Source organism: Protopterus annectens, chromosome 3.part0 (genome assembly GCF_019279795.1).
Source record: "Protopterus annectens isolate FY-2018-M chromosome 3.part0, PAN1.0, whole genome shotgun sequence".
Taxonomy (NCBI): Eukaryota; Metazoa; Chordata; order Ceratodontiformes; family Protopteridae; genus Protopterus; species Protopterus annectens.
Genome location: NC_056731.1, coordinates 1136228946 through 1136256372, shown reverse-complemented (window position 1 = coordinate 1136256372; position 27427 = coordinate 1136228946). Strand labels below are relative to the sequence as shown.

General features: G+C 42.3%; 1 protein-coding gene across 3 annotated transcripts in view; it reads left to right on the top strand.

Annotated features, from left to right (window-relative positions):
* The window catches only part of RBBP8 (RB binding protein 8, endonuclease), a 2682217-nt gene that overhangs the window by 1549528 nt on the left and 1105262 nt on the right, over positions 1–27427 (top strand). For all 3 annotated transcript variants that reach the window (XM_044065365.1, XM_044065366.1, XM_044065368.1), the window contains one exon: positions 1985–2076. In XM_044065365.1, coding sequence (XP_043921300.1) covers positions 1985–2076 — 92 coding nt within the window. The remainder of the gene's footprint in view (positions 1–1984; positions 2077–27427) is intronic.

The window sequence follows — 27427 nt, the reverse complement described above, 5'->3', positions numbered from 1 at the left end:
GAACTGAGAGGGTGTCTCAAGGCTCTAAATGAAGGTGAAGCTGTAGGACCTGTTGGTCTTCTTTTGGAGCTATGCAGGCAGTTGCTATAGTTAGTGTCAGAAGTGTTACTGGAAATTTATAACTTTCACATCCTTTTAGTCAAGAGGAACCTCCTGCCTTCTTTTAAAGCACATTTAGTTAGCATGATTCCGAAGCCCAGTAAAGACATGTCTGATCCTGGTGACTGTAGGCCTTCATCAGCAGCATCATTTACAAGCTGCTAGTGACAATCTGTGCCTATACATTGTGCTTTCAGAAGAGAGTTCGTTCCAGACAGATGAAAGTGGCTTAATTCCACATGGGCAGCTCACTAACTCTATGTGCTGGGCTTTGGGTCTAAATGAGGAGGCCTCAAAGAAGAATGTTTTGACTATCTCTAAAAATAGATGTTCAGAAGACTATTAATAGATTTTCCTAGCTATGCTTGATTGTGACTGAAACAACCTTTTAGTATCCTTGATAAAGTTGCCAGGTTCACAGTGATCATTTGTATGCAGGTGCCTCTAGGATAATAAAACTTGATGTTTGCATCTTCCTGAGATGCTGTCTTACCTGTGGTACCCGAAATGGCTGTCCTGATCCACTGGTGTTAATTTTGATCATAGAAGCATTAGGAGAGCAGGGTAGGTGTCCTCTGACTCGCTAGAAGTTTGTTCGTCAACGGTGTTCTTATAATTAGACCTAAGCTGGCTGGTGATGTTCTTAAAGAAATTTTGGATCAAGTTCACGAGTTTGGCAAACTGCCACATTTTAAGGTAAATGTTGAAGGATGCCATTTTATGTATGTTTGCCCCAGGGGTTGGTGTAAGACTCTTGTTGGCTCCATTCATCCCTGAAATATTTAAAGTTGTGCTGTATCCATTGGTGAGATGGTCACAGCTGTCTTCAAACTTTGCCGGAAAAAAAGGCATCCTATAGACCCTTAAATATCCCACGGTGAAAGTACTTATCTTATCTAAACTGCTCTACCACATAGCTTGCAGTAGTGGTGTAGAGGGATAATGCTCTTATTGTGGCCCAGACAACTTGAGTTTGAATAAAGGCTTGGGCACCTGATGGTGCAGGCAGGGAGGATGGACATGCCCATCCTTTGGAGAGGAGGGAGGGCACTTACGTAAAGGCATATAAGCATGGGCTGATTTCCATGCTAAAGACCAGGGAAGTAATTGTGCAGTGTCTCCAGTGAATGGGCAGTGCTGTCCTACTGATGTCAAACTCTTGCAAGTGTGAGGGGTGGTGCAGAGCTGACACAGATTGCACTCACCACCCACCCATGGGTTATTGCTAGATGGATGCAAGAGGATAGGACTAAAAGAAAAAAATCTCAGGCTACCTTTGATGCTGCCTAAATGAAGGCCCCTCATTCTACCATCAATCCTGGCTGCCAGAAAGTAGTTCATCATAATATCCCTTACAAACTTCTCATATACACTTACTAGGTTAGTGCATATGGAAGATACTGCATGAAACTGAATCAGCCTGTGCTGCAGAAACAGCAGTGCTGTTAGGATCTTTGCATTGTATTTTTAGTACAGCTTAATAGCATGAGATGTGTCGGAGCTACTGAAGTTTCATTCATTCATTCATTTCTTTCATTTTTTTCTGAGACTTGCTTTATCCTATTCATGGTCATGGTTATGAGAGAGCAAGATGAGAACCATTCCTGGATGTCATTCTAGTCCATCACAGAACCATTGACGTTTGTCAGCTTAACTGCTGATTGCTATTAGTATGTAAATTGTTTAGTCTTCCTTCATTTTATTATGTTGCTGTTTTTACTCTGTATTCTATTGCTGACATTTTTACTTCTACTTCATGCTGCAGTTTGCACCTGCAATTACACTTGTGTAATAAACTATGTTAAGTTGTACAATTTAGTTCATGCAGTTTATACAGTAGTTGTGCAAGTATACTCAAAGCTGCATTATTTGCTATATTACATAGATACACCAGAGATGGATGATGGTCCTGAAAAGCCCAGATTTAATCTAGCTGCTGTTGTTGCTGAAACAATTGGACTTGGCATTCAGTCATCTGTAAGTAAGGAAGTTTTAAAACAGTGCATATTTTCTTTTTTTTCCACACATAAGCATCAGTTAGTGTTACCTTTTTCCCACTCCTCCCATAAAGTTAATCAAATTTTTACTCTTATTTTTTTATAAATATGCTAAATCAAGCAGAACAGTGTTGTTTTCCGGCAGGCTGACATTTTAACTTATTTGTCTCATTTCCTTCTGACTGCAACTCAGCTGTGCTTTCCAGTAAACACTTGGTCTTTGGTGGCTTACAAATTTGTAGACAGCCACTAAAAAAAAAAAATGTTCTTTTATTCCCTTGCAAAACTGACTGTAGTGACAGACTGGCACAATTTTCCACGAGTTTAGGTCATACTGTAGCAGCTTCAGTCAGTCACAAAAATTTTGTTGATTTGTGCTAACACTAGTCATTGGAAATGTTGGGACCCGCTAGAGACAGTCCCGGGAAAATAGACTGAATGGGCAAAAAAGGGGCTTACATATACTAAGTCCAAGATGGCTGTTTCTGGGAATATTTCCTTTTCACCGAGATATGGCCGTCTCGGAGGTGGTATAGATAAGTTTGGGGGGAGGGGTCCCTTGCCCTCTTCTCTCTGCAAAAAAAAAATTTTAAAAGGGGGGTGTTCGAGATTCGCTCTTCTCCCAGAGTGTGTTTGTTTTTTCCCCTTCTCAGTACTCTGCATTTTGAGTGCCAACATTTCAGTAGGGAGTGCTAGCCTTCTGTTGCAGAGACAAGGTATCTGTGCCATTGCTGATCCAGTTTTCAGTCACTACAAGGGGTGGCCCAAAGGGATAGGATAAACTGGCCGCAGGACTGCTCAGTTGCCCAGAGAAGGAAGGTCTTCCATCAACTGTATGATCATGCTGAGGACCAGAGATCTTATAGACACAGCTGTACTAAAGAGACCAGTCTCCACAGGTCGTCCAGGATTTTCAACAGAAACAAAAAGATGAAGGACTTACACCAGTCACCTGTCAGGAAGAATCCTCAAGCAGAAGAATATTACAATATGAAGGGGCAGTGGAGTTATCAGAGATGACAGCGGAGATAACACTAGACATTATTCCACTATACAGTGGCCCGTACATCATTTTAAAGGGTTTAATGCATTCAACTGTAGCCATTTGAATATTACCAAAAAACAAATAATCTGCGTGGTATCCCCGAAGTCTCAAAACAACCCACTAAAGTGTAGTGGGTCCAAAAACAAAACAGTGTAAGAAACTTCTGTGTGTGGAAGATTTTCAGTCCATATATTTCTAGTTAATCACTGTATATTAATCAGATCAGACAATAGCAGTAGAAGTAGCGAACGTAAACTTGTCTTGCGTCAAAACAAAACAAAAAGTAATAATAGAAAATATATAATTGTACAGCATTACTAAGTATTTCAAAGTAATCCAAGCAAGGCAGGCAGTCTGTTTCCAGTCGAAAATCCTTTGTTAAGTACACAGACAAGCGATCCAAGTAAAACAAAAATAGAGTAATAATTTCCTCACAAGCTTTCTAAATATACATATACTTTTTATCAGGCATGGGAGTGGTTTATTGTGCTGTAAAACAAAGTATTGTTGGTACACATGTTAAATTCACATCCTTTCCCCCATCAGTGTGACATTCGAGCTGGTCCTGCCCTACTTAGTAGCTGTCATGATAATATATAACCCTTATGTACTTTAAATAAAATTATATAATGATGTGGTACCTCATATTTAACCAAATTATTAAGTAGATTATTAAGTCTGTGATTTTATCCAAGACAATACTACATGGCTGGAAATATACCAACCTTAGTTCATTTGGCAATCAAAAAATATATATAAATATGTACATATTCTTAGGTGAAGCCCCATCATTTGTTTATAGGAAGGCCAGGAACATTAGAAGTTTTGTTGAATTTAAACCTAGACCATGTGAGAAAAGCACTAAAAGATGTGAAACTAATTGTACATTTTGTATATTTATACAGCAAGGTGATAGTTTTTATTGCCCTTATTTAAAGAAGATCATTAAAACCTGTGCAGGGGTGACTGTAATACTAAAAAAGTAACTTACAGGGCACAGTGCAATGAATGTGATGCATTCTATGTAGGCAAGACTGTAAATAAACACAAGCGTAGGATTTCATGTCATCTGTCAGAAATCCGCTCTGGATATAAAAATAATGCACTAGCCAAACACATTTCTCTTCATAAAAGACACACAGGTTTTAAGATCCAGATCCTGGATCGCATAGACATGGGTGATCTTGAAGGAGACATCCCGAATATTCTGGAGAAACATGAACTCGTGGCAATTAAAGCTGAACTATTTTAGGAAGCCTGGACTAAACTACTACTGTTCAATTAAAAGTGCACTGGAACTTAGAAAATTGCCACATTGTTTACATGACTAATTGTATTTTATTTTATTTTATTCTACAAATGGGTTTTAAATACCATTTTAAATCAGTTGAAATTTAAGTGTATGTTTTGTTTCCAGCATCATACATACATTTTTTCTTATTTTTTTCTGGTTCTTTTTTCCACTTTATTCAAAATGATGTGTAATAACAATACTAACTAATTATACAATTATATAGGTTTTTAGGGTTCTTGTACACAGACCTGAAGAAGTCTAGAAGGACGAAAGCAATATTTGTTAACAATAAGTTATGAAAATAGAAATTTATTTTTACATGCAAAATGTATATGTATATATTTATATATTTTTTTGATTGCCAAATGAACTAAGGTTGATATATTTCTAGCCATGTAGTATATTGTCTTGGATAAAATCACAGACTTAAAAATCTACTTAATAATTTGGTTAAATAAGAGGTACCACATCATTATATAATTTTATTTAAAGTACATAAAGGTTATATATTATTATGACAGCTACTAAGTAGGGCAAGACCAGCTCGAATGTCACACTGATGGGGGAAGGGATGTGAATTTAACATATGTACCAATAACACTTTGTTTTACAGCTCAATAAACCACTCCCATGCCTGATAAAAAGTATATATATATATATATATATATATATATATATATATATTTAGAAAGCTTGTGAGGAAATTATTACTCTCTTTTGTTTTACTTGGATCGCTTGTCAATGTAATTAATAAAGGATTTTCAACTGGAAACAGACTGCCTGCCTTGCTTGGATTACTTTGAAATACTTAGTAGTGCTGTACAATTATATATTTTCTATTATTACTTTTTGTTTTGTTTTGTTTTGACTTAAGACGAGTTTACGTTCGCTACTTTTACTACTATTGTCTGATCTGATTAATATACAGTGATTAACTAGAAATATATGGACTGAAAATCTTCCACACAGAGAAGTTTCTTACACTGTTTTGCATTTGAATATTACCCCTTCATTTGGTGATTTGTTTTGTAAAGGTTTTACCTCCGTGCCAGCCAAAAGATTCAATATGGTAGATTTTATTTTAGAATTAAAATTGTTTGTACACAAATTGAATTTGCAACTTTTTTTCAGTGATGAAGGCTTGGGAAGTCATGTTGATCAAACCTTATACAGATCTAGTGTATTCAACCCATCAGTTAATCCTGTTTTAGCCTCCTTTGAAGCTGCATGTGAAAAAAAAAATGCGGGCCTTGAATAAAGGTCAAGGCTTTTACAACCTATCGCTTCTCGGCCTTTTGGCTAAGATCAAGTGTAGTAGTAGGAATTTAAATTGGTCAGAGATCTGATGGTTGACTGGTCCATTAGAGTTATGAAACATGATAAAGGCGGGGGAGCTGTTGTGATGGACAGCCATGTTTATTCTCAGAAAATTTTGCAATTTTTACACAATGGTGATTTTTTTTTTCTATGATGAGCAAGAATGAGATTTACTTGGCATGTCATACGATCGACTATTGGCAGGACGACCTGTCAATGAATTCTGATTTAGACATTTCCCTTTTGGAGTACCTTAGAGTGGACAAACCTATAATTCCTAGTATTTTCGGAATACTGAAAGTATACAAGACAGTCGTCATTCCACCACTTCGACTGATAGTAGTGGCAAGAGGTTTGAAACCGAAACCTGTAGCAAAATTTGTTGACTACATCCTGAAACCATTTTTTGAAGACAAAAATTATGTCCTTAATGACACTTGGCACTTTTTGGATAGGTTGCATCAAGTTCCATTCAGCAGGGAAGCTATATTTTTAACTGTTGATGATGTTAAGGACCTGTTTTTAGTTATTCCGCACCAAGAAGGTTTACAGTGGTTTTGGGATGCGTTACCCTGCTGCACGAAACTGGGTGCACGTACCATTGTGATTGTAGTTGAAACCATGGAATTGGTTCTTGCTAATAATTTTGTTTACTTCGAAGCAGAGTATTTATTGCTGTGGGAGCTTCAGCAGCACTGGTGTTTGCTAACATTGTATTTTGGTGGTGGGAAAAAAATTTGTATTTCCTTCCATACATAGTGGTTACATTAGTTCTTATTTTTGTTTTTTTTGGACAATGTATTTATTGTATGGACAGGCAGTTCCTTGATCATTGATTAATTTTTACCATATTTAAACCAAACTACTATTTTTTTAACATTCAAAGTCCAGTACAATGAAGAATCACTAGATTTTTTTGGATAGAATGATTTCCAAAAACCCCAAACAGGGATGATTTGTATCAACAATTTTTAGAAAAGAGACTTATTCAAACAGTCTGTTACACTTTAACAGCCATCATCCTAAGTGGCATAAGAAGAATGTAGTAAAAACTCAATTTATTAGACTGTGCCTCATGGTGTCCAAGGACAACATATTTGTTAATGAAGTGAAAACATTAACTGTGATGTTTAGGGATAGGAATTATCCTCCGGACTGTTGAAAGTATAGTGCAAAAACAGTAATGGAAAGAGTAGGTCATTATAAATCTGTATTAAAATATAGTTTGGGGAATACAGAGAATAAGGACAGTGACATGACTCTTGTTTCAAGTGGACACACAGGGCATACTCTAGCATACCCTTGAGCATATGTATGTAGTTTCAACAGTACAAAGAAAATATTAACACATAACTGGGTTAGATACATCAAAACACAGGGGTGATATGAAAAATTGGGTCAGAATCCCACTATAGTATACAAAAAAAGGAATGAATTTAAAGAACAAATTTAAGATTGCATGTAACAGTAAAGGGGGAAACAACTTGGCTGCAAAAGGAATGTCTAACTGTGGAGCTTGCAGATGATGTAGGTTCATATTTGAAGGTTCTACTATTACAGTGGGTAACTACCCAAGATCCATTTATCAGAATGGGACATTTAATTGTAACACCCCAGGGGTAGTTTACTTAGCCCACTGTGGTACCTGCCCAGCTTTCTACATGGAAAAGATTATAAATGCATTAAAATGTAACATGATTATGCTATTAGAAAAAAGGACATGATTAATGCCTTATACAAGCATTTTAAGTCGTGTGAAAATTTCAGAAAGTTTTTTTTTTTTATATTGGAGAAAGTACCACACTTCGAAAGGGGAGGTGACTGGTAATCTTTTGTAGAGAGACGAGGATTACATTGGCAGGTACTTTTGAATGCAACTTATCCCCGAGCATTGCAAGTTTATTAGTCAACAAAAGGTCCAAAATTTAGATTTGAACTGCTTAATGAACGCACTGACCATTTTATAACAGTACAGTATTATTATTTATAACAATTTATGTAATGTATGGAAGTATTTTAGTGATTTTAGAGGGAATATTGATGATGTTCATCGTGTTACACTGCTGCAGTCATTACACTTGGGTTATCCTGCTATCAGGCGGTCCTGCAGTCAGCCAGAGTTCCAAAGTCTTGGTCCGGCGTCGGTTGCTGTCGCTTCTTCCCTGACGTCAGTGCGCCAGGGGTATATAAGATGCATCTGACGCCATTTTCTTCAGTCTTTCTTGCCATGCGGTGCCCGAAGCAAAAGCAGTTCATAAGTGCCGGTCGGCCGACTCCTGAGATTTTCAAAGTCGAATTTCAGATCCGGTCTTCAATAAAGCTAAGTACCCCATTGGGGAAACTTTTTTCTTTCCTCAGACCGATATCAGAAAAAGTTAATAATTGTATTTCTTGTGGAAGCAAATACCTCATAAGGACTTCCACTCTTACTGTATTCCATGCCTAGACCCTGATCACGACGTCACTAGTTGTCGGTTTTGTGCTAGGACGTTTTGATTTTGCTTTGCACTACTTTGGCCGAAGGTTCAATTATACAATGCCATTGGAACAACTGACTACCGCAATTCTTAAAAAATGCAAAGACAAGGATAAAGACAGGCATCCGAGGTCCAAAACCAACGACGAAGCCTCTTCTAGGCCAGTCGCCGGTTCGCCGTGAGGCGCTTTCGCAGCCCCACGTGGAGACAACTAGGCCTCTGGAAACTCAAGTTATTGGGCCTACAGAAACTAATCCCTCAGATGGGTCCGGAGCCGCTGAGCAGGCATCGGCTTCTGAGGGTGTTTTCAGACCTTCACAACTTACCATTAAAGCAACAGCCAAGACAAAAACACCATTAAAGACAAAGAAACAAATACAGCATTCTCTTGGACAGTCCTCCATGCCTAAGAAACAGATGCTTAAAATGGCCGAAGACCTCATTACTCTAATCAGGGGTTCCCATCCCCCTCCTGAGAAAAGGCCTAGGCAGGATACAGACTATGAGTCCTCTGATCAGGTTTCCATTTCCTCTGATTCCTCTTCAGACCAGGGATACTCTGTACCCCCCTATGAGGACTCTGATGCTGAAGAATCTATTCCTTCAGCCTCTCCTCCTGAGGATTACTCTTTTGGGGAAACTTTACATACCATGAGGGAGCATTTCCATTGGGAAAGTCAGGATTATTCAGAATCCAAGAAAAGGCTCAGGGACTTCCTTTTATTGCCTCAGCACAGGCCCCTGGCTATTCCGCCTGTGTTAGATATTGTGGATGATGTACTCTCTGAATCCATCTTATCTCCTGATTCTTTGCCCCCTGCACCAGCCAAGCCGGATAGGTATTATAGAGTCCCTGACTCTCACAAGTTTCTTTATAAAAACCCTTCTGCTGACCCAGAAACCATTTTCCAGGGTCCCAAAGGGGTTAAGGCTTCCATTGCAAAAAATCCAGTCCCCTCTGACAGAGATTCTAGAGCATTGGATAGATGGGGGAAGAAAGTTTACACTTCTGCAACTTTAGCAGTAAGGGCTTTAAACTGCCAGTTTCACATGCTTAAGTACCACCAATATTTAATGGCTCAGTTAAAACAGAAAATGCTTGCAAGCTCAGAAGCTCCTGACTATAAAGAAATGCAGGATTTATTGCATGCAGTTGAACAGGTGGGAAAACATACTCTGCAATGTGGTTTTGATTCTTTAGAGGCCTCTTGTAGAGCCGCAGTTACAGGTTCTGTGATTCGAAGACATGCTTGGTTAAAAGAACAGAGTTTACCTGATCATGTTAAGGCAAAATTATTGGATGCTCCTTTACAGCATGATACCTTGTTTGGTGTTAAGGCAGAAGAGGTGTTAAAGAAAATGGAGGATAAAGCTAAATCTATGCAAACAGTCAAAGATTTCTTACAGGTACAGCCACCTCAATTTAGCAGAAATTGGCCTACAAAGAATTGGTCCTTTCCAATGTCAGACAGGCCACAGAGAGGCAGATACAGACGCCCAAGAGGCAGATCTCAACCCCAATGCTCTAACAGACGACGACAGTGGGGTACCTCAACCCCAAAAGGAGGTGAGGACAGGTCTCAACCTTATAGGGAACAGTCCCAATGACTTCCCCCTTCGTATGCCAAGCACTTCCCTTTTGGCAGCCCCTTTAGGGGGAAAACTAGCACTTTTTTCTCAAAATTGGCAAACAATCACCAAGACAAATGGGTTCTGAATATTGTGTCTCAAGGTTACAGGTTCCTCTTTCAAACTTTACCAAGGCTAAAAGGAATGCCAAACCTGCCACAAAAATCAATGGGCAGAGGCTCAAAAACAAATTCAGCCCTCATGGACATGAGAGCTACTCAAAAAGTACCACAGCAGGAACAAGGACAAGGATTTTACTCAAGACTCTTCCTGGTCCCCAGAAAGGACAAAGTCTGGAGACCCATACTAGACCTTTCAACTCTAAATACTTACCTGTATGTTCCGAAATTCAAAATGTTGAGACTACAGCAGCTTCTTCCCATGCTGGGCAAGAAGGCTTGGCTTGTTACTTTGGACCTCAAAGAGGCATCCCTGCATGCCCTATCAGACAAGATTGCAGAAGATACCTCAAATTCAAAGCTGGTACAATGCACTACCAATTCTCTGCACTGCCCTTTGGCTTATCTACTGCGCCCAGGGTCTTTACAAAGTGCCTGGCACCAGTAATTGCATTTTGCAGACAAAAAGGAATTCAAATATATCCATACCTGGACGACTGCCTCATTCAAGCAGAGAGGAAGGACATTCTTCTAAAGCATCTGGCATTTGTAAAAAGGTTGCTAATTTCTCTAGGGTACACAGTAAACAAAAAGAAGTCAAAACTAGTGCCCTCATAACAGATAATATTCCTGGGTGCCAGCTTAAATACTATGGCCCAGATGGCTTATCTCACGCCAGACAAACAAGGACTACTGACTCAATATTTTCAATTACTGGCAAAAAAGTCCCATCTCCCTGCAAGAAAAATTCTGCAGGCCCTGGGATTCATGGCATCCTGCATACTACTAATACCATATGCCAGACTGCATATGAGGAAATTACAATGGTATCTAAAAAGTGTTTGGACTCAACACTCTCACAGTTTAGAAGTAGTAATACCAATAATTCCCTGCCTACAACAGGAGTTTCGATGATGGGCACAGGCATGTCACCTCAGCAAGGGTCAGCCTTTCACTCTACCCACAGCCAAGCAGACTCTAACAACAGATGCTTCGGATTACGCCTGGGGAGCACACATGGCAGGAAAATGTATTCGGGGCAAGTGGACCACAGACCAAAGGCATCTTCACATCAATCAAAAAGAGATGTTGGCTGTTCAAAATGCCCTAACAGCTTTCAAGGACCTTCTGCATCCAGGACAATTATTATTAAAGACAGACAACACCACAGTAATGTGGTACATAAACAAGCAAGGGGGCACTCAGTCTTATCCCCTATGCAGGCAAGCCATGACCTTGTGGAACACAGCTCTAACTTATCAAGTTCATCTGCAAGCACAATTCCTGTCAGGAAAGAAAAATACTCTGGCAGACAATCTAAGCAGAAATATCATGGACCCTCATGAATGGAAATTGAATCCACAAATCTTCAGCATGGTAACGCAAAAATGAGGATGCCCAAACATAGATCTTTTTGCCTCCCCACTGAATTGCCAACTACAAAAATTCTACACAAGGACTTACCGCACACAAGCATGGAAAGTGGATGGTCTTTCGTTCAGCTGGAAAAGCCTAAAAGTTTATGCCTTCCCACCACTGCCTCTCCTTTCAAAGGTACTCCTAAAAGTCAGACAAGAAAAACCACAGATGATCCTGATTGCTCCAGACTGGCCACGCCAGCACTGGTACCCAATCTTAAAGAACGTAGCTCAAGGCCCACCATGGATTTTGCCTCAAATTTCACACCTTCTGACTCAACAAAACAATCAGATCCTGCACGGTCAGCTCAAAACCCTAAACCTGGCTGCATGGCAGATTCATTAGTCAAACAGGCAACAGCTCTCTCTAAAGCTGTTATGGATGTCATTTTGGAGGCCAGGAGGCCTAGCACCAGGAAATCTTACTCAGAAAAATGGAAGAGATTCTGTGCCTGGAACCAGGCTCAAAGCCTTGACCCTCTTGTCCCAAACATTACTCAGATTTTACAATACTTAACTGAGATGCTGGACAAAGGCCTATCCTTCTCATCAATTAAGATCCATGCCTCTGCCATTTCAGTACATTACAACACGGACCCTCCTTTATTCTCTCATCCCTTGCTAAAGCAGTACCTCAGAGGGGCTAAAAACATAAGACCGCCCCGGAGAGCACCAACACCAACTTGGGACCTCAATTTTGTTTTGGAAAAACTGACCCTGCCACCTTTTGAGCCAGCCAGTACAGCCGATCTAAATTTTTTATCATGGAAAACAACTCTGCTCCTGGCAGTAACTTCAGCACGAAGAGTCTCAGAGCTACAGGCATTAATGGCAGTGGAACCTTTTATAATTTTTCATCAGGACAGGTCTCTTTAAGGACAAACCCTACCTTTATGCCAAAGGTGGTATCTAGTGTGGCTCTTAACCAAACCATCCATTTGCCAACTTTTTATCCAAACCCCCAGAATAAAGGGGAAAAACTTCTGCACTCTTTGGACATGCACAGGCAGCTATGCTTCTTCTTGGACAAAACAAAAGCTTTCAGGAAAACTGAGCAACTGTTTGTAGCATATGCTGCAGGATCACAGGGCAAGGCTATCTCAAAGCAGACTATTTCCAAATGGATAGGACACTGTATTTGTTACTGCTACACACAGCATGGAAAATCAGTCCCTAATAACATTAGGCCACATTCTACCAGAGCAACAGCCACATCAACAGCCTTTCTCAGAGGAGTACCAACCAAGGAAATTTTGAAGGCTGCAACTTGGAGTTCAGTGCACACCTTTACCAAGCATTACCACTTGCCTCTTTACTCTAAATCCAGAGCAGGATTTGCCACTGCAGTTCTGCAGGGCCTCATAGCCAGTCCTAACTCTTTATGGACCAGCCACCCAACCTTAGCTTTGGGATTCTACCCTAGTGTAATGACTGCAGCAGTGTAACACGATGAACATAGTACAGTTTTTTACCTATCATAAATGTAGATGTTCGAGTGTTCACACTGCTGCAGTCCAGGTTACCCTCCCTCCATCCCCTCTGTCCTAGCTGGAGTTATCTATACCTTACTGTCCTATACAACCTTTGTGGTGTATTTGCTTGTAACTGAAGGTATTGTTTTTATTAGCAATATGTATTGCCTACCTACATGGGGGCACCTGACATCTGGGGCAAGAAAAACTGAAGAAAATGGCGTCGGATGCATCTTATATACCCCTGGTGCACTGACATCAGGGAAGAAGTGACAGCAACCGACGCCGGACCAAGACTTTGGAACTCTGGCCGACTGCGGGACCGCCTGATGGCAGGATAACCCAAGTGTAATGACTGCAGCAGTGTGAACACTCGAACATCTACATTTATGGTAGGTACAAAACTTCTTCGTGTTTCACTGTTGCAGTTATCAAATTTGTGTTATCCCTGCCAGGGTAGCCCTCGGCTGGCCCGAACACCAGAGCCTTAGTATTTCTGCATTGGTTGCTGTCACTTGAGAACTGACGTCAGGTCATCAGTAGTATAAAGGAAGGCATCCGATGCCATTACATCAGTCTTTCTTGCCGTGGAGCCCAAAGCAGAAGCAGTTCGCACTAGTGCCGGTCGGCCGCTACCTGAGTTTTGTTTCCGAATTGACATTGAAGTCTTCGAAAGCTAAGTGCCCCATTGGGGATCCCTTTTTCTTGCACTAACCGATGTCAGAAAAAGTTAATAATTGTCTCGCCTGTGGAAAGCAAATACCACACTGGGACTTCCACTCTTACTGCATCACTTGTCTAGGCCGAGACCACGACATCCCTTGTTTTCGCTTCTGTGCTTTGTTTAACGTCAGAACTATTCGTTGTCGGGCCCTTATTTTAGCCAGATATTTCCATTTACAGTCCTCAAATTCTGATATGGCTTTGGTAAGCCATCCGACAGCAGATCTACTGAAATAATGTAAAGATAAAGACAGAGACAGATCGCACAGGACCAGGCCTTCCGATGACGCTTCCGTTAAGCTGGTCGTCAGTCCTCCAGAACTCAGTGAGGTGCTTTTGCAGCCCCTGATGCCCACTTCAGTTAATTTGCAGGCCGCTACCAAGACCCTTTCAGAGTGCGGTATGCCGCAGAACTCTTCTTCGTCTAAGGATCCAGCAGTCGTCTCTACCTTGGATGGGTCCAGAGCTGCAGTGCAGGCACCGGCTACCGAGGAAGTCCTTCCCAACACCAAATCCCAACATAAACTGGTGCCTTCTTTCACGGCTACCGTTCTTTCGAAAACAACCAAGTTCCTTAATCCCAGAGGTCGAACCACAACCAAGAAACCGACTACCCATTCTCAGGCGCCTGCTCCCTTGCCTCAGTTTCAAATGCTTAAAATGGCAGAAGACCTTATCATGCTAATTAGGGGAAGGCAAGCCACTCCTTCAAAAAGGAAAAGAGATCTGTCTCTAGTAGTTTTGTCTGAATAAGAGTCAGATGAATCCGATGCATCTGACTATGAAGACATGCAGCCCCTCTCCACATATGAGGATTCTGATGCAGAAGAATCCATTCCTTCAGCCTCTCCCCTGCATACCTTAAGGGAGCATTTCCAGTGGGAGAGTCAAGACTACCCAGAGTCTAAAAAGAGACTCGGAGAGTTCCTGGACATTTCACAACACAGGCCCTTAGCCATCCCTCCAGTCCTAGATGTGGTGGATGATGTCTTCCTTGAATCCGGCTTGACTGCAGATGCCCTCCCTCCTGCTCCCAGAAAACCAGACTGGTACTACAGAGTCCCTGACTCACACAAATGTCTTTTAAAAATCCTACAGCTGACCATGAGGTAATTACTCAAGGGACTAAAGGGATTAAAGCAACCTCAGCTAAGAATCCAACCTCCTCAGACAGGGATTCCCGAGCACTGGACATATGGGGTAAACAAGTATACACCTCAGCTACTCTTGCTATCAGGGCACTAAATTGTCACTTCCATATGCTTAAGTATCAGCAACATACCTTGGAACTCCTTAAACAAAAAAATTCCTCGTTTCCTGCATGGGCAGAATATAAAGATTTACATGACTTAATGCATTCTGCTGGTCAGGTAACTAAACACACTTTGCACTGTGGTTTTGATGCCCTAGAAGCTTCTTTCAGGGCAGCAGTCACTGGATCTGTCATTAGAAGACATGCATGGCTTAAGGAACAACCCCTGCCAGACCATGTCAAATCAAAATTGATGAATGCACCTTTGCACAAAAATAACTTGTTTAGCACTAAAGCAGAAGAGGTCTTAAAAAAGATGGAAGAAAAAGTAAAATCTATGCAGACTGTTAAAGATTTCTTACAGGTCCAGCCCCCTAGGTTCAACAGGCATTTTCCCTCCAAGCACTGGTCCTTTCCTGCTCCGAGTAGACAGGGGCAGCCTAGGCCCCGTGGAAACAGCCCCCCCCCCCCCGACAGCAACCCCAGGGGTTGCAGAGATCTAAGCAGTGGACTACCTCCACTTCAAAACCAGGGAGTTCTAAGCCACTCCCTTATGGTAAGAACTCACAATGACTCGCCCATTCCCAACCTCGCCTCTGCCCACCTTCACATGCCCCTAGGAGGAAAACTCTCCTTTCACTCAAGCACCTGGGCCAACATTACCAAGGACCAATGGGTTCTGAACATTGTGTTTCAGGGGTAAAAATTCTCCTTCCAGACCCTTCCAACCCCGAAAAGGTTGCCAGATCTACCACCAAATCAGTGGGCAGAGGCTCAAAAGCAAATCCTTTCCTGCTCTCCTTGGGGGCAGTAGAGCTTGTTCCTGCAGAGCAGATAGGCCAAGGCTTCTACTCCAGTCTTTTTCTGGTGCTCAGAAAAGAGGGTACCTGGTATCCCATCCCCTATCTATCCATTCTAAACACCTTTCTGGCGATCCCAACATTCAAAATGCTCACCCTCCAGCAACTGCTACCCATGGTGTCCAAGGACACCTGTGTAGCCACCCTGGACCTAAAAGAGGCCTACCTCCACATTCCTATCAGGGAGTCCTGCAGAAAATATCTCTGCTTCAGGGCAGGATCTTAACACTTTCAGTTTTCTGCACTTCCCTTTGGCTTATCTGCTGCTCCCAGAGTTTTCACAATCAGCCTGGCTCTGGCCATTGCCTTTTGCAGGCAAAGAATTATTCAAATTTACCCCTACTTAAATGACTGCCTTACTCAGGCAGACGGCCAGGAAAAGCTGCTCAAAGACCTGGCCTTTGTAAAGGACCTACTAACCTCCCTAGGGTACACAATCAACGAAAAGAAATCCAAACAGGTACGCACCAAAATGATAATCTTCCTGGGAGCAAGTCTGGACACAGCATCCCAGATGGCATGCCTTACACCAGAGAAACAAATTTTCCTATCAGCTTACTTCTCTCAACTGGCCACCAGGCCCCAGCTTTCTGCAAGGAAAATCCTGCAAGCCCTGGGGTTCATGGCCTCTTGCATACTCCTCATTCCATATGCCAGACTGCATATGGGGAAACTTCAATGGTACCTAAAGAGCCTTTGGTGTTAACACTCTCAAGACCTGGAAACTCTTCTGCCTGTTATTCCTTGCCTGAGGAAGGAATTTCTTTGGTGAGCAACAGCCTGCTCCCAAAACAAGGGACTGCCCTTCTCCCCACACCCCATCACCCAGACCCTCACCACAGATGCATCAGACTCCGCTTGGGGTGCACACTTGGACAGAAGGTGCATACAGGGCCAATGGAACCCCCAGCAACTCCCCCTGCACATCAGTGAAAAAGAGATGATGGCTGTGCAGCAGGCCTTGATCGCTTTCAAACCTTACCTCTCTCCAGGGGTTTTCCTGATCAGAACAGACAACACCACTGTGATGTGGTACATCAACAAGCAGGGAGGGACTCGCTCTTAACTGCTGTGCAGGCTGGCCATGACCCTTTGGTCCACAGCCTCTTCCATGCAAATACACCTGTTAGCTCAATACCTGCCAGGCTCTCTCAACTCCCTGGCAGACCAATTAAGCAGAAAGCTCCTTGACCCCCACAAGTGGCAGCTCAACAGAAACACCTTCTTCCTAATAACTCAGAAATGGGGAACCCCGGAGGTCAACCTCTTTGCCTCCCACACCAACCATCAGCTCAGCAAATTCTGCACCAGGGAACATCACTGGATGGCTTGGAAAGTAGATGCCCTGTACTTCCCCTGGGTAAACCTCTCGGTCTATGCCTTTCCTCCCCTATCCCTCATTCCAGGGTATTGCTCAAAATAAGGGAGGAAAAACCAAGGAGCATTCTCATAGCTCCAGACTGGCACAGACAGCAGTGGTACCCCTTGCTGCGCAGCCTGTCCCCACTGCCTCCATGGAATCTTCCTCATATTCCAAACCTCCTAACCCAGAGGGAAGGGGAATTCATGTACCCCCAGTTGTAGACACTCAATTTGGCAGCTTGGCTTATACCCTAACCCCTGACCAATCTGCCGTCCTCAGTAAGCTGTTTCTGGATGTTATCCGAGAAGCCAGATGCCCTAGCACCAGAGCGTCTTATGCAGATAAATGAAAAAGGTTCTGTACCTGGATCCAGGCTAAGGGGGGCAATACATCACAGCCCTCCATCCCTCTCATCCTGGATTACTTATCTGACCTACTACACAGTGGTCTCTCCTTCTCCTCTATAAAAATTCATGCCTCTGCTATTTCTGCTCATTTTCCCACTGAGCAGTCTCTTTTTTCACACCCTCTGATTAAACAGTTCCTCAGAGGGGCTAGCAACTTGAGGCCCCCAGAAGGGCACCAACACCAGCTTGGGACCTTAACTTTGTCTTAGAAAAGCTCACCCTGCCCCCTTTCGAACCAGCTTCTTCTGCAGAGCTAACATTTCACTCCTGGAAGACAGCCTTCTTCCTGACCATCACTTCAGCCAGAAGAGTCTCTGAGCTGCAAGAACTCATGGCTGTGGAACCCTTCATCATTTTCCATGCAGACAGGGTATCCCTCGGAACTAATCCATCCTTCATTCCCGAGGTGGTGTCCAGTGTGGCTCTCAACCAATCCATCCATTTACCCACCTTCTTTCGTAACCCCCCAAAACAAGGAGGAAAGGATTCTGCACTTTCTAGATGTGCACAGATAGCTCAAATACTATCTGGACAGGACTAAACCCTTCAGAAAGTCTGATCAATTGCTGGTTAGCTTTGTTCAGGGCCAAAAGACAAAGCCATCTCCAAGCAAACCATTTCCAAATGGATAGCACACTGCATCCATTTCTGTTACAAACAGCATGGCAAGCCCCCCCCCTCCCCCCCCCCGGGGGGGGTCAGGACACACTCCACCAGAGCAGCCTCCATCTCTGAAGTTTTTCTCAGAGGAATCCCACCAAGGACATCCTGGAGGCTGCCACCTGGACATCTGTTCATACCTTTACCAAGCATTGCCACCTGCCTCTCTTCTCCAAATCCAGGGCAGGGTTTGCCTCTGCAGTCTTGCAGGGCATGCTAGCCAGCCCCTAACTTCCTGGACTGCCTCAACCCATTTCCTCAGCTTTGGGAATCTACTCAAATGTGATGACTGCAACAGTAAAACACGAAGAACATAGTACAGTTGTGTAGACTTACCATAAATGTAGATGTTCGAGTGTATTCACTGTTGCAGTCCTGGTTTCCCTCCCTCCATCCCCCTTTTCTCTTTTTCTTCCTTTTTTTCCCTTGTTGTTCTCCTTTCCTTAAAAGGGACATATTGGTATTTATTTTCCACTGGCCTCCTACTTTGGGGGCTCCTGACAGGTTAGGGCAAGAAAAACTGTTGTAATGACGTTGGATGCCTTCCTTTATACCACTGACGACATGACGTCCATTCTCAAGTGACAGCAACCGATGCAGAAATTCTAAGTCTCTGGTTTTTGGGCCAGCCGAGGGCTACCCTGGCAATGGATAACCCAAATATGATGACTGCAGCAGTGAATACACTCAAACATCTACATTTATGGTAAGTGTACACAACTGTACTTTATGTGCAGTATCTTTATATTCAGTTAGTGCATGCAATATAGCCACTCAACCACTAGATGGCAGTGCTGTCTTTAAGATTTATTTATTTGCATTTGATAACCAAGTAGTATCTGACTGGGCCAGAAGCTCCAAGGAAGATTACATAATTATACATTTGTACATATGGCAATTACAGTAGGAGTTGCTGCTAGGAGAACTGTTTGTTTTAATCTGATCTGAAGTCTTTTTTAGGGTTGCCATCTTTTCAAATGCCCAAATTGGGACATTTTTTGTAGGACAAAACACCCACAGCCAGTGCAAAGGACAGAACTTCACTTTTTTTGCCAAAATAAAATCTTATTTTGTTAGCATTTGAGTTGCTTATGCTATTTCATATAACACTTTAATGTTTCAGATACAAAATAACTGTTTTATGCAACTATTAAAGAAAACATAGAAAATATTTTTGGTCTACAAATCTCAGGACATTTGCCATTTTTTAGTTTTTTTTTTTTACGGGACACGACTATCCAAAAAGTGAATGTCCCTCGCAAAGTGGGACAGGTGGTAACCCTATTAATTTTTCAATAAAAATCGTACCTGGCACTAGTGGATGTCTGCATTTTCTTATTTCTGATAGTTTTTCAGTTCTGTGATTCAGTTTTTTGGTTTAACTAGCCTTCTATTGTAGAGACACGGTATCTGTGCCATTGGTGATCCAGTTTTAGGAGCAATACGCACAATCACTATAAGGGCTAGCCCAAAGAGATAGGATGAACTGGCTGCTGGACTGCTCTGTTCCCCAGACAGTGGAGGTCTTTCAACAACTGTATAACCATGCTGACGACCAGAGATGATCTAGTCACAGCTGTACTAAAGAGAGAAAGTTGGACTGCTACATGTGCATGGTAAATGTCAGTGTGTCAATGTCTAATGTTAGGGTAGGGATATTGAAGAGACGTCAAATGAATGGTGGCTTCCAGCTATACATCCCTTTAATGGCTCATCTCCTTGCCTTTAGTTTGAATAACTATTAAGACTGTTCCCTCTGAGAAGTCAGATGGTTTGCATAATAAAAGGATACATCCACACTTCTCAAGTTGTAGACAAAGATGTCAGGGAAAAAAAAAAAACAAAAAGAGAAATTTCCCCTGATTCTCAGACACAAAAGTACCATAAAATGTGCATATTTTGTAGCTTGTGGCTCCTCTCACTTCCGAAACGAGGCAAGACACTATTTGCAAATGCATAAACCCACGGTGGTGGTGCTGCGGTAGCGTTGTTGCCTCACAGTAAGACGCTGTCCGGTTCAATTCTCAGCTAGAGCATCTTCTGCGTGGAGACATGTGTGAATGGGCGTACCTTCATTGAAGGTTGTGCATCAGGGTTGGTAACTCAGCATGTAAAAATCAACTACCAATCATTAGCGGACCGGAGTTCTGCTGTGGCGACCCCTAACCGGGAAAAGCCGAAAGACACAACAACAACTATTTGCATATGCATCCGTAAAACACTGGCATTGTCAGAAAGAGACCAAAAGATATGCATATCCCAGAAGTAAATTGCACACTTAGTATTTGATAAGTACAATAAAGTAATTCTTGCTTTGTTTGAAAAATCTTCATTTTGATAGGGCAGTTTTTATGGAGTGTCCAAGGTGTAAATTGTAGCCTAATAAAAGCTCATCCAGGTCGAATGTCCAGGGTGTGAAATGTAGCTGAATAAGAGTTCATTTAGGTGGAAAATCAAGCATGATGGACTTTACAGTTATACTTGAATGTTTGACTGTTATTGAAACTATGCAGCATTTATGGAGTAACTATTCTTTTAAAGACATGTTTTGGTAGTAACATTCTGTGCTTTATCTTTTTCCCTTTTTTAATCCGTAAACAGATTCATTTATGATATATATCTCTGTGTGTATGTTTTTATTTATTTACAGTTAATTTTCCTCGCATGCAGATGGTTTACATTTTATATAGGTTCATAGATGTGTACTAGGTTAATGACCACCTGGGCCTTTTTAATCCTAGCCATGCACCCCATATCTTTGACAAGTTCTGGTACCCTTAGTAGTGTAATCAGGAGCTTGAGAGATTAAACATTTACAAGCAGAAGCCCGAAAGATGAATCATTTACAGACTGCGTAAGTCCATTAGAGACACAGATGCCAAGCCAGGGAGTGAATTTCTGGTTCCCCATACAGTTGTCCAAGTTACAGTTGAATTGGGTTAGGGAGGAACTCTGCTTCACATAGATAGGTAGTCACTGGGATACATACCAATCTGTCTGTGTCCATTAGACACACAGGTGCCAAACCAGGGATGAATTTCCTGTTCCCCATCCAGTTGTTTAAGTTACACTTGAATTCGGTTAGGGAGGAACTCTGGAACAGGCTGCTCATCAATGTGAAGCAGAGAGGGGCTAGTCTGGGATGCATACCTGTCTCTCCAGCAGGTCCTGTTTATATCACAAGCAAGGTTTAAGTCTTTAGAATGGGTAATTCTGGTGCTGTTTGTTTTGTGGATATGCAGGAGGTCCATCAGAGTGGCATTTGACAATGCCTTGTATGCCAGATATAGATCTCCTCTCAGCAGCCTGTAGGAAACAGAATACAAGGCTAGGGCCTTGAGGCGGTCTGCATAGGACATGTTACTTATGTCCTATATTCTCTTAGTGAGGAACCTCCATGGACATTCCTATTGTTGGATATGCTTGGTTAGGTACATACCAAAGGCAGAATTGTACTAAATGATAGGTCTTATGAATACAGTGGAACAATGACTTCCTTGGACCTAGATGCTATATCTTAGCTTATAAGTTGCACAACATAGAATGATTTCCTCACTACTATAGACACATAATGGTCAAAGGCTAGATTACTGTCTATGTGTGTCCCCAGGTCCCTGACTACTGGGTCAGCTCTTAGTGGTATGTTGTCAATATGATAGTTACCAGGGGTGGATGACTTCCTGAAGGATACTGTTTTGCATTTCTTGGCATTTAGTTTTAGTCCATGGCTCTGCCATCAATTTGTCTGTGTCAGTTATTTCTGGAAAACATTTTTGTTGGTGGGAGATTTAATGACAGCTCCTAATTTGCAATCATCCACAAATTTAGTCAGCCCGAGGCCATTGATATTGGCCTTGACATCAGAAAAGTAAATGCCAAAAACGAGTGGTCCCAGGACTGATCCCTGAGGGTCTCTGCTTGTGATTGGCCTCTCTTTAGAGGTGAACTCATGAGTTTTAACTTCCTGTGTCCTATCTGTGAGCCAGCTGGTTATCCACTGGATAACAAAAGGGTTTGTACCTAACCTCCTGAGTTTGTCAATAATGCCTGAGTGTGGTATTGTGCCAAATTCCTTGGCCATATCAAAGTAGGCAGTATGAACCATTTTGAACTCATCCATTGCTTTGGTGACCTTCTCAAAGAAGTCCACCAGATTGTTACACATGACCTGTCTTTGATGAAGCCAGATTGGGGTGGGTTCAGTTCTGGAGATTTCCTATGTCATTATTGATCATTTCCATGATAATTCTTTATATGGCTTTGCATATGAGACTAGTGAGTGTTATGGATCTTTAGTTTCCAGGGTCTGTAGATGGATCACCTTTGTTCAGAGGCATGACTGTTGCTGTTCTCCATTCATGGGGCACAAAGCCTGTTTGGAGACTACACTTAAACAGCAATTCCAGATGGCCTGATAGGTCATGTTTCATGCTATTTGGAAGGCATCCTGATATATTGTCCTGGCCCATTGATGCAGCGTTCTTGGCCTTAGACAGATCATTAAGGATCTGTACCCCAGTGAGAGCAGGGGGAGTTATATTTGATGGTATTTCCTGAGGGAAGGTTGAAGGAGAGAGAGGGGTAAAGTTGGAGCTGAATTTGTCAACTAGTAGGTTTGCCATATCTTCTGACTCAGTATAGGTGGCTTCATTTACAGTGGGCTCTGCACATAATTGTGTTTTGCCTTTGAGGTTGCGGGCATAGCTAAAGAATGTCATATGGTTGTCCTTGGCATGGGAGGACAAATTTACCTCAAATTTGACTTTGGTAGACTTTATTTGTCCGCTGAGTTGTTTGCTTAGTTTGATGAGGGTGCTTTTGTCCTGCTGGGTGCTGCACCTCCAGATTTTTGCCATGATTTTCTCCCTTCTGTTATACAGCCTGTTGAGGTTGTGATTCTACTAGGGTGGCTTGTTTTTTAGTTAGTTCTTTAGTTCTTCCTGGTGGGTACAACTGTCTCTATGTAGCTATTAACACGCTTGTATAAGGTTTCTGTGAACAGTTGTATGTAGGTAGCAGTGCTCTCAGGGTTTATGAGGCTTGCAGTTTTGCCAAGTTATCATTTAATAGTAAGAAGTTAGCCATAGGTTAGTTCCTGAATATTTCAGGTTTAGCTGGAGTTTCAGGTTTTATTTTTACTTCATAGGAGGCCATTTTGTGGTCTGACCTTACCAGAGAAGACATTACCTTTAAGTCAGTACTGTCTTCCATTGTGTGTATGTTGGCCAGCTATAACTATGAGATGATTTTTCTTTCCAGTGATGTGTGTTTTCAATGAAAAGAAGTTTAGCTGGATAATGTTCATGGAATAGCCGTTCGCTGGAATACCATTCAACAAGCAAATTATAGACCTATTAAAGTTTCCCATGAATATGGTATTGGGTTGTATGGTGAGTATTTCCAATAAGTTTAAATAGATGGTATGGGTTTCCTAGGGCATAGAGGGTGACCTGTAGCTTGCAAGGAAGTGGTATTGGATTTTGCCTGTGGTGATTTGAGCACGGAGAAGCTCAAGTGCCTTATCCTGTTTGACCAACCATGAGTTGCATTTATTTTTGATGTAAATCAAGACACCTCCACCTTTAGTCCATATCCATGTAGTAGCTGTTCTAAATGCGTTGAAGGCAATATAACCTTGCACTGTCTGTGTGCTGTCCACACCATTAAACCATGTCTCAGTGACCGCACAGAAATCAGTGTTCTCTAGGGTAGAGAGAGCTTCCAGGAAGTAGAGGGTTTTTTTTGTTTAGACTACTAGAATTGAGCAGTGACATCTTTACATTTTCTTGGCTTTGATTTTCTATGTCAGAAGTATTTTCAGTTTGGCATTGTCTAAAAATATTCGAAAGCCTAAAGTGGGGAGGTGCAGACCATCCCTGACAAACCAACATGGTTTGTTGACCATCTCCTTCCATGCTAACAGATATTGCACCTCCTTAGAATGACACCAGAAACTAAGCCAGTTATTAAAGTCAGTCATCTTTTGTTCATATTGTGGCATCATCCTTGGCGAAGGCAAAATGCTCCTCAAGGCTAGACTCATACCAGCCAGGGACACACATTCCGAGAGTTCCATGATGTCTCTCTTTGTATAGTCTAGGGAGGTACATCTCAGTTTGTTTACACCCACATGGACTATGACTGAGTCATACTGGTATTTGTGGCTTAGTGACCTGAACTTGTGCGTAATGTGGCAGATCCTGGCCCCTGATAAGCAACTGACTGTGGCTTTCTCCTTACTCAGCATTGTGAGAGGGACATCAGTTTATCTCACAATGGAGTCTCCAGTGACTAGAATGTTGGATTCTGTGATAGCTTGCCTTATGGGCTTAGAAGTAGAGGGTCCATGAGATGTGGCTGTATGTGTTAATGTGGGTATTGTTTTGAAAGAGTGCATTCAGCGTTGCTGAAGGTGTTTGTTATGTGTACTTAGTCTAAGAAATCTTTAGAGTTTAGGAAGGTTACATTTACGTGCCTCAGCATATGTGGGTCTATGTTTCTGCTTTGAATTGTGTGTGATGGGTGCAGCGTGTGTACTACTGACAACCTTATTGACATTAGAAGTGCTTTTCTGTGAGAGCTTTGCTTCTAGTGACATTGAATAAGTACATCTCTTACATAATATACCAATTTGTTTGAGAATTAACTGGATGCTAGTAAACATGAGGCAATTTCTACATTGCCTCAGGATGCCCATATCCACCAAGCTGGTAGTAGGAATGTTCATATCCATGGCAACAGATCCTTTTTATTGATTAGACAGTTGGAGTGAGAATAGAAAGTAACGTCAGGAATATCAGGTTTGCGACTCTGGGGGCAGTGCTTGTCACTGCAAACTAGTTGTCCTGTGTGCAACTAGGTATTGGTGAAATTTCAGTGGTGCTTTTACAAGAAAAATGTCAGCTCAAGGTGTCTGTGGCTATACAGACCACTACCAAACACTTGAGGGGAAACTAATAAGTAGAACCTGATGATTTATGGATAAAGTATTTAGGAAGATATTCTGAAGTTAGAAGCTAATCAAGCATTACTTACTGAAAAAAAAGAATTAGCTTATTAGAATGACTAAAAGAGGGGAGTCACCTGAATGGCTACTGCCTGACTACAACTAGTGTTGGCTTCACCACAGCTTCACTGTGCTAGGATACAATGCTCCTTTGCTTCTTCTCTCATGGAAACAAAACAGTAGTACCCATCCCAAAATGAGAAGCAAGCCGCAGCCTGTTTGGTGATCCACCGTCTTGTCTCAGTTGACGCAAGGGTGTGTAGGCTTGCTGTAGCCTTTTCCTGGTAGATGCCTTGAATAGCAACCAGGCCAGTCAGAAAGATCATGCACACACAATCTCTTCCCAACCAGAAAGAGTCAGGAATCTCTGCACTCTGCTGCTTCCCTCATCAGGAGCAAAACAGAAGTACTAATTGCAAGATAACTACTGGGAGGCAGAACGAGGGCTCTCCAATAATTGGTGGTCTTGGAGTAGATGTTGCAGATTTTAAAGGTAAGATGGAAAGATGGGTTAATATCCCAAGAGCTGCAGTGTGCACTAAGCAGTTAGGTATGAAAGAGGGGGTAACTTAAGGTTTAGCTCTCTAAGTGGAGAGCCACTAATTTAAAAGAGCACAGTAGATTGGAAGGGGGTGGGAATATTGTATTTTAGTTCTGTGGAATATAGTGGGACAGCTAATAAGTTTAAATAGTTGAAGGAGAGTGATTTCACAAAATGATAACTCTGTTGTCATTAATCTTCGTTCATTCCTTACTGTTGGGTTATCAGTTCCATCTTCGGAACCGAGCTGGCCAAATATCAAGCTTGTGCCGGCCAAAAACTCTCAAGCCAGGGTCCTACCCAGAATGCTTTGCTCCCTGTTTCCTCAGATCTTGTTTGCTGCTTTGCTGTACAGCCATGTCAAGCCACTCTCTTCAGCTAAGTGTCTAATTTTTGAAAGTTTTATATATCATTTCTACTTTAAAGTTTTTCAGACAGTTTCTGGTATTTTTCTCCTACCTTATCATATCCTTAAGACTCTCTCACTTTAGTCTATCTCCCTTTATTAACCTTTTCTTACCTTTGAGGTAATTCTTCATTACCATCGTCGGTAATCCTTCTTCCTTCTCTCTTCTTACCCTTTTGGGTAGTCTTTCCTCTTTTTTTGGTGCTGGTCTTCTTCTCCACATCATTATGTTGGATAAGAAATGTAGCATTGATTTCAAGCAGTGTAAGGATTGCGGCTGTAAGTTACCACTTTCCGATGGCCACGACTTATGTGTCTATTGTCTGAATGTCTCCCACCTTACTGTGGATCCCCCATGTGGGATTTGTAGAAATTATTTGACCAGGACTTTTAACAAGAGAAAGAAAAAAATTAATCTTGGAAGGTCTTCTCAAATCTCCTTTCTGTGAGGCTATTTTTGGGTCAGAGGGCTTACCCCCTCCTGCTAAACCCTGTAAGAGGCTCTCTTCCTCTTCCTCATTGAGGTCACTCCCTTCATCTCCCTCTGGAGATCGTAGGGAGTCGACTATTAAGAAGGTGAAATTGACTACTACTTTGGCGCTGCCACCTGTGACTCTGTCGGCTCTAGGCTCGGCACATGTCCTCCTTATCGACACCGGCACCAGAGTTCCCAGTGCAGACAATTACGGCTCCGACAGTTCTGTCGCAGCCCTTACTGGCACCGTCCATGCAGGTACAGTCCCCTTCGGCACCTTTGGTACAATCCCCTTCGGCTCCGAGTATGAAGTTACTGTCCTCCATGGTGCAGAGACTTTCGGCACCAACATGTTCTTCAGTGCAGTCCTTTTCGGCACCATCTTTGTTACCAGTGCAGATACTTTCCTCGACAGCACCGTACCCATCAGTGCAGACACTTGCTTTTACGGAGCAGACACCTTCAACTTCTATGATGCAGACTACTTCCACACCATTGTCTTCGGTGCAGACGTCCTCAATTCCGGGCTCTGCACCTCTCGAGTTAGCAAGGACCAAGTACTCTCCTTCCTTGGATCCATTAGTTGGTAGCCAGTATAGTCCTTTTGTAGAAAGGCCAGAATCACCCTCAAGTTTCTCTATGAGGTCGACTAGGAGCCTCTCTGAGCAAGATGTGTTGCGGCTTGTTGACCAGTTGCTTGTGGCCAGAGGTCTCTCTCACCCGTCGAAGTCCACATTCCCTCCTTCAGGTGAACGTATATCTCCTCAAACCCCAACTTACACTCCTCCTTCATCTTCCACCCAAGTATCGAAGCCCATTACTCCGACAGCAGCTTCCCTTCCTCCGACTCCAGTACTGGATCTCACT